This window comes from Pecten maximus, chromosome 4 (genome assembly GCF_902652985.1).
Source record: "Pecten maximus chromosome 4, xPecMax1.1, whole genome shotgun sequence".
Lineage (NCBI taxonomy): Eukaryota > Metazoa > Mollusca > Bivalvia > Pectinida > Pectinidae > Pecten > Pecten maximus.
Window position 1 is genome coordinate 813,198 of NC_047018.1, and position 15,341 is coordinate 828,538.

General features: G+C 34.5%; 1 protein-coding gene across 1 annotated transcript in view; it reads left to right on the top strand.

The window, feature by feature from the left end:
* The window catches only part of LOC117324912 (NIPA-like protein 2), a 78,427-nt gene extending 74,651 nt beyond the window's left edge, over window positions 1–3,776 (top strand). Inside the window, exon 12 of the mRNA XM_033880751.1 lies at window positions 712–3,776. Coding sequence (XP_033736642.1) covers window positions 712–908 — 197 coding nt within the window. The 3' untranslated portion in view covers window positions 909–3,776. The remainder of the gene's footprint in view (window positions 1–711) is intronic.
* The last annotated feature ends 11,565 nt before the right edge of the window (window positions 3,777–15,341 follow it).

Sequence of the window (15,341 nt, forward strand, 5' to 3'; positions counted from 1 at the left end):
TGAAAAAGGGAACTTTGGAAAGTCACCAGGTCAGAAGTCCCTGGGTCAAAGGTCAAATTTGTATCTTTTCACTGATGAATATTTTACTATGACATGATAAAGCAAAGTTGGTCAGAATTAAACTAGGAATCAACTCACCAAAATCGAGTTTAGGGTTCATGTCAATTATTATTTTTTTTTTAATGAACATTTTTATTATGAAAAGATGAAGCAAAGTTTGTCAGAATTAAACAAGGCGCCAACTGGCGAAAGGTCAATGGCACTGGGTCAGAGGTCAAGGACCAATTTGTATCTTTATTTTACTGAACATTTTGTTATGGTATTATGAGACAAGAGGATTTATAGGTTGTACCCTTGGCTCTAACAAAACAAAACAAACGTAAGTAATAAGTTTTATTCTGGTATTTGTAGGTGGATGGAAACAAAAGTCACATAATAGCTAATGAATAATGAATGTTTTGTTTCCTTCCAATTGTATTTGAAGTCAATATGTCAAACATCAGCCTCATCTATATGGGCAGATACCTTCTTGACGCTTGTGGAGAGGAGGGGGGGGTATTGCTACGTAATGGCGCCCTTTCTGACCTTTCTGTGTTCCACTTGTTGTCTCCATTCCACATTATATTTATGATTTGATATTTGAATATCAAAATTATTTATAACATAAGTGTTAGATGCATAATGAACAGAATGATATGATGTTTGTTACAGCCTGGTTGTTGGCCACTGTCAATGTTGGTGAGGTCCAGCCAAAAGGAGGAGACATCCAACACCTCAGTGATAATGACAGAGCGCCGTTTTTATCACCTTTACCAGAGGAAAGTTCTACTTCGTTAGACACACTCTCTAGCCATGACGATTCTCCAGTGCGCTCCAAACCATCCACATCTTACGGTGCAACAGGGTGATAGATTAGAACATATTTATGATAAAGTATAAATTTGTACAAAAGATTATTTATTTTGATATTAGCCCTGATATACATTAGTAAAACCCTGTCTTTTAGCCTAACAGGCACTAGTGGAAATCAGTACTGGATAATACCTGGGTCACCAGCTTTATTGTGATATGTTGACAGGGATCAGTTGTCAATTCATCAATATTTAGTTGTGAAGACAGATGTGTTGTACTTGTTTGTTGTCTATTTACACCAAATATTGTAATGTTCTGTATCTGCCAAAATATGGTATTTGATAATGTTAAGTTGATGCCCTGGATATTTGCTAATAACTTTTCATTAAGCAGGTAGAGATATTCATTGAGGACATACAATCATTGTTGCTTCTTGCATTTGTAACTAACAATATGGAATAGAATAATTTTTATTATTCACTTAAAAGCATTTCTCAGAATTAAACGTTTTTACTAGGTGTCCTGACCCAAAGGGACCTATATCCATCATGTTCCGTTCGTTGTCTTCGGTCTTCCTGTAAATGAGCCTGGTTCGACTCCTAGGGACAGATGGGCGGGGCCAAAAAAGGGGAACTTTGCTGAAATTTTTTCTTAAATCCTACTCCTTCTGAAGCCTTAGGTGGATTTCATCCAAATTTGGAGTGAAACATCAGTGGGGGAGGGCAATCATATTTAATATAAATTAGGTTGGTCTGATGGCGACCCATAGGGACAGGGCAGGGCCCAAAAAGGGGAACTTTACTGAAATTTTGCTTTAAAACCCTACTCCTTCTTAACCCTTGGTTGGATTACAATCAAATTTGGTATGAAACATGATTTGGGGAAAGCAAGCATATTTGATGTAAATGATGCTAGTCTGACCTCTCAGGACAGAGGGTGGACCCAAAAAGGGGATCTTTGCTGAAATTTTGCTTTACAACACTACTCCTTCTTAACTCTTTGTTGGATTACAACCAATTTTTGCATAAAACATCATTGGGCAAAGGCGATTATATCTGATATAATTGAGGCTGATGTGATCCCTGGGGACAGAGGGATGGGGCCTGAAACGGGAACTTTGCCGAAATTTTGCTTTCTATAGAATAATGATTCAATTGTTCAGTTGGCCCGCTTGTTAAAAACAAATTTCCCTCCCCAATTAGGAGAGAGACAGTTGATTTAGACAAAAGTTTGATAGAAGGTGCTGCTTGTAATACTCAATTTTAGGGTATTCGTTGCTGAGGCCTGAAACTTGGTCAAAAGGTTTATAACAGTACCTTTCTGGAGCCAGTAACCTTGTCAAAATAAGGGCTAATAAAAAGTTAGGGATCCTGATTAATCAGACTGTCTACTTTACACATGATAAGTTAGGGATCCTGATTAATCAGACTGTGTACTTTACACATGATAAGTTAGTGATCCTGATTAATCAGACTGTCTACTTTACACATGATAAGTTAGGGATCCTGATTAATCAGACTCTACTTTACACATAAGTTAGGGATCCTGATTAATCAGACTCTACTTTACACATGATAAGTTAGTGATCCTGATTAATCAGACTGTCTACTTTACACATGATAAGTTAGGATCCTGATTAATCAGACTCTACTTTACACAAGATAAGTTAGGATCCTGATTAATCAGACTGTCTACTTTACACAAGATAAGTTAGGATCCTGATTAATCAGACTGCCTACTTTACACAAGATAAGTTAGTGATCCTGATTAATCAGACTGTCTACTTTACACATGATAAGTTAGGATCCTGATTAATCAGACTGCCTACTTTACACATGATAAGTTAGGGATCCTGATTAATCAGACTGTCTACTTTACACATGATAAGTTAGGATCCTGATTAATCAGACTGCCTACTTTACACATGATAAGTTAGTGATCCTGATTAATCAGACTGTGTACTTTACACATGATAAGTTAGGGATCCTGATTAATCAGACTGTCTACTTTACACATGATAAGTTAGGGATCCTGATTAATCAGACTGTCTACTTTACACATGATAAGTTAGGGATCCTGATTAATCAGACTGTCTACTTTACACAAGATAAGTTAGGGATCCTGATTAATCAGACTGTGTACTTTACACATGATAAGTTAGGATCCTGATTAATCAGACTGTCTACTTTACACATGATAAGTTAGTGATCCTGATTAATCAGACTGTCTACTTTACACATGATAAGTTAGTGATCCTGATTAATCAGACTGTCTACTTTACACATGATAAGTTAGGATCCTGATTAATCAGACTGTCTACTTTACACATGATAAGTTAGTGATCCTGATTAATCAGACTGTCTACTTTACACATGATAAGTTAGGGATCCTGATTAATCAGACTGTCTACTTTACACATGATAAGTTAGTGATCCTGATTAATCAGACTGTCTACTTTACACATGATAAGTTAGGGATCCTGATTAATCAGACGGTCTTCTTTACACATGATAAGTTAGGGATCCTGATTAATCAGACTGTCTACTTTACACATGATAAGTTAGGGATCCTGATTAATCAGACTGTCTATTTTACACAAGAATGTGTTTGTCTCAACTAACCATATTGATTTTTGACTCTTTGAGTTTGAAGGAACATATCACTTTGTTATATATTTGACCATTCAGATTAATTGGAAAATGCTGCTTAAGTTATGAAATTATTAAATGTCCAGGGCCAACTGAAGGTTGTGTGTTAGATATTTAGAGGAGTTGAATATCATTGTCTGTGTGATACTTTATCACTGTAAGTTGTAATTATTTTTGAGATTATTGTTTACTCTGGTGTAGTATACCAAAGATATATATAGTCTATATATATACAACGGTTTATATGTGATGTATATATATATATAGTCTATGTAACTGTTTATTTGTGATGTATATATATATATAATCTATATAACTGTTTATTTGTGATGTATATATATAATTAGTCTATATAACTGTTTATTTGTGATCTATAAACAGATGATGTATATATATATATATATATATATAGTCTATATAACTTTTTTGTGATCTATAAACAGATGATGTATATATATATATATATATATAGTCTATATAACTGTTTATTTGTGATCTATAAACAGATGATGTATATATATAGTCTATATAACTGTTTATTTGTGATCTATAAACAGATGATATATATATATATAGTCTATATAACTGTTTATTTGTGATGTATATATATATATAGTCTATGTAAGTGTTTATTTGTGATATATATATATATATATATATATATAGTCTATATAACTGTTTATTTGTGATCTATAAACAGATGATGTATATATATATATATATAGTCTATATAACTGTTTATTTGTGATGTATATATATATATATAGTCTATATAACTGTTTATTTGTGATCTATAAACAGATGATGTATATATAGTCTATATAACTGTTTATTTGTGATGTATATATATATATAGTCTATATAACTGTTTATATGTGATGTATATATATATATAGTCTATGTAAGTGTTTATTTGTGATCTATAAACAGATGATGTATATATATATATATATAGTCTATATAACTGTTTATTTGTGATCTATAAACAGATGATGTATATATATTTAGTCTATATAACTGTTTATATCCAGGTATTACGATTTCCATTTCGATTTGATTATGGTGCATTTGAAGTATTTATTTTCTGCTTCTTGTTAATGCTCGTTTTTACAAATTTTGTTCATGTTAGTTTACATAAAATGTTTTAGTTTTTTTTCTTTGCATATCATATCTGGAATAGATTATCTTTCTTTATCTTTGCTCAAGTAAAATTTTATATAATATGTTTACAAGGTTTGTATTGTTTTCCATGTATAAGTTTCTCCACGGGATGGGTAAAGAAATCCGTATTTACATAGAAGATTAAAGTTCCTATATACAGTATATATATATTATTATACATCCTACATATTGTCTTGTTAGTACTGTTGATGTTTCCTGTCATAATAAAATGGTGTTACCTATACTGTGTATTTGAAATGTATTGAATGGAAAGATCTCTTTTTTCATTTTTTTTTTTTGTTTTTGTTTGTTTGTTTGTTTGTTTGTTTCTGTTAAAATTTGGATTAAAGTAATTTCTCATTTCTGTTGACACAGAAAATGATATTCCATTGATTCTTTGTATATCCTGAATTATCAGTAAATATTATATTGACAGCAATTCATGATACAACCTGCTCACATTTTCCCATCATACAACCTGCTCACATTTTCCTCACATTTTCCCATCACACAACTGCCCACATTTTCCCATCATACAACCTGCTAACATTTTCCCATCACACAACTGCCCACATTTTCCCATCATACAACCTGCTCACATTTTCCCATCATACAACCAGCTCACATTTTCCCATCATACAACCTGCTCACATTTTCCCATCATACAACCTGCTCACATTTTCCCATCATACAACCTGCTCACATTTTCCCATCATACAACCAGCTCACATTTTCCCATCATACAACCAGCTCACATTTTCCCATCATACAACCTGCTCACATTTTCCCCATCATACAACCTGCCCACATTTTCCCATCACACAACCTCCTCACATTTTCCCATCATACAACCTGCCCACATTTTCCCATCATACAACCTGCCCACATTTTCCCATGCTATTGTTATGTTTTGCTGAAGTCTATAATGGTTCTCAGCTACACAGGCAAAATGTCTTCACGTGAAATTCACATGAAAAATCACAGTTTGATGTGAAAACTTTTGAATTCTGTTTAAACCTAGCAGCACAAATTGATTTTTTTTTTTTTTTCATAAAATTGATATTTCACCTTAGGCCATCTGAATGAAGAAGTCCCAAGAGGGTCCTTTCTGATCTCTATTCGACATATGATACCAAATTGAAATTCGAGTATGATTTTTATAAGATTTATTAAATTGTTTGTGAGAGGCTATATTATTCCATTATTTTTAGCACTTTTCATTTTGATATTCCACTTTAATTTGTCCGTCCATGTACCAGGATCATCAGAGACACATCCATATAATATAACAGACAAAGTTGGTTTTCATCTAACAACAGCGTAGTTTTCAGTCTCATTAACAGGTATCATTCGTGCATGTAGTTTCAATCTCGGTTCCCGGTGTCATTCGAGGCTGGATGATTGATATAACATCAATAATGATATATTTTTAGCTCACCTGGCCCAAAGCAGCGTCCATCGTCAACCATCTGTCAACATTTCCTTTGAAAAGCTACTAGTCATAAAATGCTGAATAGATTTTAACCAAATTTGGTCAGAAACATCTTTGGGGAAGGGGAACAAGTTTTGAATAATGGTGCTTCTCACTCCCAAGGGACCAGAGGTGCGGGGCCCAATAGGGGATATAGAGGTAAATCCTTTTAATAGCTACTTGTATTTATGAAACCGTTCAGATCCCCTCCCTATAACCATATATAGCATTGCTGGGCATCAGGCGATAAACAGTCCGGTTGTAAAAATAGGCCCTTGGATCTTTTTCCACCCCTAGAGACTTTGTTTCTTGGTTATATATTTTGAAATTGTTAAGATCCCCACCCTATAACTGCATGTATCATTGCTGGATACCAAGAGATAAATGCAACCCTGGTGTAAATATAGGCCCTTAGGTTTTTTCCCCGCCCCTTCGTTTCTTTGATTTATCTTTGAAACCATTGAGATTGGGATGACAATCAGTCTTCAAAAATAGATTTGGAGAAAAACAACAAAATTACCAAGCCAGCAACATATATTCATCACTATGTTTGTGTGGTTGGTGTCGGCGGCGGTGTCTCCACAGAGGTTTCCGTGCAATAACTCAAGTTCCCTTGGCGCGATCAACCCAAAAGGTCAAACGCAAACTTCATACATATCTTCCTTATCACAAGTGCTTGCTTGGGATTGCGTTTTAGGTCTAAAGGTCAAGGTCACTGTTACTGAAAATAGAAAATATGTGTTACTATAAATAGAAAATGTGTTTCCAATGCAATAACTGTTGTATTCACCCAATGTTCTGTGCAGATGACATACACTTCCATGGAATTCTAATGGTTTTGAAATCTAATTTGTCCACAGAAAAGGCAAATTAGAATATTTAGTTATAAGATATTATTTTGTCAAGGAGAGTTCTATAATAATAATTATACTCTTCTTAGGTATGAAAATTTGAACTCATGCAATCTTTCCTGTGGATATTGAAAAAAGTTAGCCAGTATGATGCAGGAGAGAATGTATTTTGCTGTTGTTAAGTTTGTACGCTACACTTTCATGAAAATTCCATCAGTTAATTGTCCGTGATGATTGTAATTTAGATTTATACATCAACTGATTGATACTCTTTTATCAGATGATGATGAGCAGTTTATATCATCCCACCAAGATCTGTGCCATTGGGGTTTTCTTACTTCCAGACATTCAAACCAAACATACAGTTGTTCTACACAATGTGAATATTAATCACTGTATTGTCCGGTTAGGGAGTTAGGATCAGTTGTCTGGTTAGAGAGTTAGGGCCAGTTGTCCAGTTAGCCACACAATACAGTCCTAGCTCACAGCCACACAATTCAGCCCTACCTCACAGCCACACAATACAGCCCTGGCTCACAGCCACGCAATACAGCCCTAGCTCACAGCCACACAATACAGCCCTAGCTCACAGCCACACAATACAGCCCTAACTCACAGCCACACAATACAACCCTACATCACAGCCACACAATACTGTCCTAGCTCACAGCCACATAATACAGCCCTGGCTCACAGCCACACAATACAGCCCTACCTCACAGCCACACAATACAACCCTAGCTCACAGCCACACAATACAGCCCTGGCTCACAGCCACACAATACTGTCCTAGCTCACAGCCACACAATACAGCCCTAACTCACAGCCACACAATACTGTCCTAGCTCACAGCCACGCAATACAGCCCTAGCTCACAGCCACACAATACAACCCTAGTTCACAGCCACACAATACAGCCCTACCTCACAGCCACACAATATAGTCCTAGCTCACAGCCACACAATACAACCCTACATCACAGCCACACAATACAACCCTACATCACAGCCACACAATACAACCCTACCTCACAGCCACACTATACTGTCCTAGCTCACAGCCACACAATACAACCCTGGCTCATAGCCACACAATACAGCCCTAGCTCACAGCCACACAATGCAGCCCTAGCTCACAGCCACACAATACAGCCCTGGCTCACAGCCACACAATACAACCCTAGCTCACAGCCACACAATACTGTCCTAGCTCACAGCCACACAATACTATCCTAGCTCACAGCCACACAATAGAAGAACCCTAGCTCACAGTGTTCTAGTTTACTTGCTTAATTATGCCAAGCTGATGCCCCCCCCCCCCCCCCCCCCCCCCTCTCCTACCCCCCACCCCAACCCTCTTTTCATGTTGTTATAGTGAAATATATGATGTGTTATACAAGCAATGTTTATAGTGCAATAGAGGTTTTGTGAATGTGAAAACATTTTTAATCCTATTTATGTATATGAAATGTGTTCCAATATAACTAAGGTCGATGGTCACTGTGCTTCTTTAATCATTATATACAGTATATGTCAAGTGTATTTGTGAGCTATATTTTTCAAGTTGCCACCAAACCAAACAATATAAATGTATGTATAATATAAATGAATATATCATATCAATTTTTTGTAACTTTGGAGTGAAGATTTAAGATCAGTTGAAAGAAGGGCCAGTGAGCTTATGCTTTGGTGCAGGGTCCATAATCCATCAGATAGGCATCAATTTTTATACCCCCGCAACGAAGTTAAGGGGGTATACTGGAATCAGGTTGTCCGTCCGTCTGTCCGTCTGTCTGTAGACACATTCTCCAATGAAACTTCACACACACATTAATGATCATGTGTAGATGTGCATGCCACTTTCTTTTTCTCAAAATTATGGTTGCTATGGCAACTTGTCACTATAAACAGGTTTTCTGATAAGAACCATAACTTTAAGTTTGTCCGGACAACTCCTCCTAAACCGAAGGGCCGATTTCAATGAAACTTCACACAAATATAGAGGACCATGTGAAGATGTGCATGCCACTTTCTTTTTCTCAAAATTATGGTTGCTATGGCAACTGGTCACTATATTACTGGGTTATCTTAGTTAGCCTCTAATTCACCATTGACTCGTGCAGATTGCGGGGGTATTAGTCAGCCATCCTGGCGACAGTTCTAGTTTCCATTTAAATGACTTCTTCTCATGAACCCAAAGGCCTAAAATCATATTTGGCTAGAAGGTTCCTGGGATGGAGCTGACAAAGTTTGTGAGAAGGAATGACCTTGACCTAAATTCAAGGTCACATGGACCTAATCTGCAAAAACACTGATTTCTTCTGGTTAACCAAAAGGCCTAGAATCAATTATATACAGCTGATAGGTTCATGGGATAATCCAACCGACAAAGTTCGCAAAAAAAAAAAAAAAAATGACTGACCTTTTCTCAAGGTGCAGCAGTCAGTTTTGTTAAAACAAACAGCTTCTTTTGATTAATTAAATACCACAGTGAATAATCATATCAGTGAACACCAGGTGAACAATTGCTTCAATCTCAAGCTATTTTTAAGACCACTTTATTTTTTAAGCAAGAAGTTTGATATTTGGCCTAAATTAAACTATGATTTTTGGCAACAGTTTGTGACTTGTAATTGATTCTCTCAGACAGTTTGTACAAGGTGGTTGTAAGTTTGTATTACATGTATTGAAAGGTAACACATTAGTATGTTTTTATTGTCTTCAAATTAAAATAAATTATATTGTATACAAATGAATGGTTTCAGATTTATCTCAGACAATGCACTATGACCAGACCATTGACCGATATCTCATCATCAATAAGATCTCAGACAATGCACTATGACCAGACCATTGACCGATATCTCATCATCAATAAGATCTCAGACAATGCACTATGACGAGACCATTGACCGATATCTCATCATCAATAAGATCTCGGACAATGCACTATGACCAGACCATTGACCGATATCTCATCATCAATAAGATCTTAGACAATGCACTATGACGAGACCATTGACCGATATCTCATCATCAATAAGATCTTAGACAATGCACTATGACGAGACCATTGACCGATATCTCATCATCAATAAGATCTTAGACAATGCACTATGACCAGACCATTGACTGATATCTCATCATCAATAAGATAAGTTGGGAGATAGTAACTGACATTAACTGATGACTAAAGAAAGTGCCAATGAACTGCCCCCATCCACCAAGGAGTTCAGCTAGAACATTGAAAAGTCAGATATTTTTCTAGAACACTGAAAAGTAAGATATTTTTCTAGAACACTGAAAAGTAAGATATTTTTCTAGAACACTGAAAAGTAAGATATTTTCCTTGACAATCCACTTTTGGTCACTAAAGAAGTTATGAAATATAAAACGTGTGAAGTTCCCAATATAAGATATATAGTTAGTGAAGTTACCAGTATAAAATATATAACTAGTGAAGTTACCAGTATATAATATATAACTAGTGAAGTTACCAGTATATAATATATTACTAGTGAAGTTACCAGTATAAAATATATAACTAGTGAAGTTACCAGTATATAATATATTACTAGTGAAGTTACCAGTATAAAATATATAACTAGTGAAGTTACCAGTATAAAATATATAACTAGTGAAGTTACCAGTATAATATTATATAGCTAGTGAAGTTACCAGTATATAATATATTACTAGTGAATTATCGGTATAAAATATATAACTAGTGAAGTTACCAGTATATAATATATATAACTAGTGAAGTTACCAGTATATAATATATAGCTAGTGAAGTTACCAGTATAAATATATAACTAATGAAGTTACCAGTATATAATATATTACTAGTGAAGTTACCAGTATATATTATATAGTTAGTGAAGTTACCAGTATATAAATATATACTAGTGAAGTTACCAGTATAAAATATATAACTAGTGAAGTTACCAGTATAAAATATATAACTAGTGAAGTTACCAGTATATAAATATATTACTAGTGAAGTTACCAGTATAAAATATATAACTAGTGAAGTTACCAGTATAAAATATATAACTTGTGAAGTTACCAGTATAAAATATATAACTTGTGAAGTTACCAGTATAAATATATATACATGTAACTAGTGAAGTTACCAGTATAAATATATAACTAGTGAAGTTACCAGTATAAAATATATAACTAGTGAAGTTACCAGTATAAATATATATAACTAGTGAAGTTACCAGTATAAAATATATAACTAGTGAAGTTACCAGTATAAAATATATAACTAGTGAAGTTACCAGTATAAATATATATAACTAGTGAAGTTACCAGTATAAATATATATAGCTAGTGAAGTTACCAGTATAAAATATATAACTAGTGAAGTTACCAGTATAAAATATATAACTAGTGAAGTTACCAGTATAAATATATATAGCTAGTGAAGTTACCAGTATAAAATATATAACTAGTGAAGTTACCAGTATAAAATATATAACTAGTGAAGTTCACAGTATTAAATATATAACTAGTGAAGTTACCAGTATATATTATATAGTTAGTGAAGTTACCAGTATATAATATATTACTAGTGAAGTTACCAGTATATAATATATTACTAGTGAAGTTACCAATATAAAATATATAACTAGTGAAGTTACCAGTATATATTATATAGTTAGTGAAGTTACCAGTATAAAATATATTACTAGTGAAGTTACCAGTATAAAATATATAACTAGTGAAGTTACCAGTTATAAAATATATAACTAGTGAAGTAACAAGTTATAAAATATATAACTAGTGAATTATCGGTATAAAATATGTAACTAGTGAAGTTACCAGTATATATATATATAGCTAGTGAAGTTACCAGTATAAAATATATAACTAGTGAAGTTACCAGTATAAAATATATAACTAGTGAAGTTACAAGTTATAAAATATATAACTAGTGAAGTTACCAGTTATTAAATATATAATTAGTGCAGTTACCTGTATAAAATATCTAACTAGTGAAGATACCAGTATCAAATATGTATCTACTGAAGTTACCAGTATATAATATATTACTAGTGAAGTTACCAGTATATAATATATAACTAGTGAAGTTACCAGTATATATATATAGCTAGTGAAGTTACCAGTATAAATTATATAACTAGTGAAGTTACCAGTATATAATATATAACTAGTGAAGATTCCAGTATAAAATATGTAACTAGTGAAGTTACCAGTATATGATATATAACTAGTGAAGTTATCGGTATAAAATATATAGCTAGTGAAGTTACCAGTATAAATTATATAACTAGTGAAGTTACCAGTATATAATATATAACTAGTGAAGATTCCAGTATAAAATATGTAACTTGTGAAGTTACCAGTATATGATATATAACTAGTGAAGTTATCGGTATAAAATATATAGCTAGTGAAGTTACCAGTATAAATTATATAACTAGTGAAGTTACCAGTATATAATATATAACTAGTGAAGATTCCAGTATAAAATATGTAACTAGTGAAGATTCCAGTATAAAATATATAACTAGTGAAGTTACCAGTATAAAATATATACTTAGTGAAGTTGCCAGTACTGTTCTAAACATCAAATCACAACCACTGTTTAAGATAATCATTTCAATATACAGCACTCCTACTTCTAAAGAGGTAAAAGAATACAATGATTGATGATAATTTGATCTGCACAGGGAAAAAGGCAACTCGTAAAAATATCAATCATTAAAATAAGGACATGGTAGGTGCATATCAGTAAATGGCTTGATAACTACGTTAAGAATTGACAATGATACAGACAGATAACTACGTTAAGAATTGACAATGATACAGATTGCTAACTACGTTAAGAATTGATAATGGTACAGACTGATAACTACGTTAAGAATTGACAATGATACAGATTGATAACTAGGTTAAGAATTGACAATGATACAGATTGATAGCTAGGTTAAGAATTGACAATGATACAGACTGATAACTAGGTTAAGAATTGACAATGATACAGACATAACTAGGTTAAGAATTGACATTGATACAGACTGATAACTACGTTAAGAATGGACAATGATACAGACTGATAGCTAGGTTAGGAATTGACAATGATACAGACCGATAACAAGTTAAGAATTGACAATGATACATACAGATAACAAGGTTAAGAATTGACAATGATACAGACTGGTAACTAGGTTAAGAATTGACAATGATACAGACCAATACCTAGGTTAAGAATGGACAATGATACAGATTGATAACTAGGTTAAGAATTGACAATGATACAGACAGATAACTAGGTTAAGAATTGACAATGATACAGATTGATAGCTAGGTTAAGAATTGACAATGATACAGATTGATAACTAGGTTAAGAATTGACAATGATACAGACTGGTAACTAGGTTAAGAATTGACAATGATACAGACTGGTAACAAAGTTAAGAATTGACAATGATACAGACCAATAACTAGGTTAAGAATGGACAATGATACAGACTGATAACTAGGTTAAGAATTGACAATGATACAGACTGATAACTAGGTTAAGAATTGACAATGATACAGACTGATAACTAAGTTAAGAATTGACAATGATACAGACTGATAACTAGGTTAAGAATTGACAATGATAAGACTGATAACAGGGTTAAGAATTGACAATGATACAGACTGATAACAGGGTTAAGAATTGACAATGATACAGACTGATAACTAGGTTAAGAATTGACAATGATACAGACTGATAACTAGGTTAGGAATTGACAATGATACAGACTGATAACTAGGTTAAGAATTGACAATGATACAGACTGATAACTAGGTTAAGAATTGACAATGATACAGACTGATAACTAGGTTAAGAATTGACAATGATACAGACTGATAACTAGGTTAAGAATTGACAATGATACAGACCGATAACTAGGTTAAGAATTGACAATGATACAGACTGGTTACTAGGTTAGGAATTGACAATGATACAGACTGGTAACTAGGTTAAGAATTGACAATGATACAGACCGATAACTAAGTTAAGAATTGACAATGATACAGACTGGATAACTAGGTTAAGAATTGACAATGATACAGACTGATAATTAGATTAAGAATTGACAATGATACAGACCGATAACTAGTTTGAGAATTGATACAGACTGGTAACCTTACAAAGAACATTGAGGGATGCCTGTTCAGTATGATGCATGTTGAAATATGCCTGGATGCTTGTTCAGTATGATGCAGGCTGAGGGGTGTATAGATGCTTGTTCAGCATGCTGCATGCTGAGGAATGCTTGGATACTTGTTCAATATAATGCATGCTGAGGGGTGTCTAGATACTTGTTTCAGTATGATACACGCTGAGGGGTGCCTGGATAAAAATTATGTATGATGCATGCTTGGGGATGCCTGGATACATGTTTAGTATGATGCTGAGGGATGCCTGGATACAAGTTCTGTACGATGCTGAGGGTTGCCTGGATTCAAGTTTAGCATGATGCTGAGGGTTGCCTGGATACAAGTTCTGTACATTGCTGAGGGATGCCTGGATACATGTTTAGTACGATGCTGAGGGTTGCCTGGATACATGTTCTGTATGATGCTGAGGGATGCCTGGATACATGTTCAGTATGATGCTGAGGGTTGCCTGGATACATGTTCTGTATGATGCTGAGGGTTGCCTGGATACATGTTTAGTATGATGCTGAGGGTTGCCTGGATACATGTTCTGTACATTGCTGAGGGATGCCTAGATACAAGTTCTGTACATTGCTGAGGGTTGCCTGGATACATGTTCTGTACGATGCTGAGGGTTGCCTGGATACATGTTCTGTATGATGCTGAGGGATGCCTGGATACTAGTTCTGTACATTGCTGAGGGTTGCCTGGATACATGTTCTGTACATTGCTGAGGGATGCCTGAATACAAGTTCTGTACGATGCTGAGGGATGCCTGGATACATGTTTAGTATGATGCTGAGGGATGCCTGGATACAATTTCTGTACGATGCTGAGGGTTGCCTGGATACATGTTTAATATGATGCTGAGAGATGCCTGGATACAAGTTCTGTACATTGCTGAGGGATGCCTGGATACATGTTCTGTATGATGCTGAGGGTTGCCTGGATACAGGTTCTGTACATTGCTGAGGGTTGCCTGGATACAAGTTATGTACGATGGTGAGGGTTGCCTGGATACATGTTTAGCATGATGCTGGGGGATCCCTGGATACATGTTCTGTACATTGCAGAGAGTTGCCTGGATACAAGTTCTGTACGATGCTGAGGGATGCCTGGATACAAGTTCTGTACGATGCTGAGGGTTGCCTGGATACATGTTTAGTATCATGCT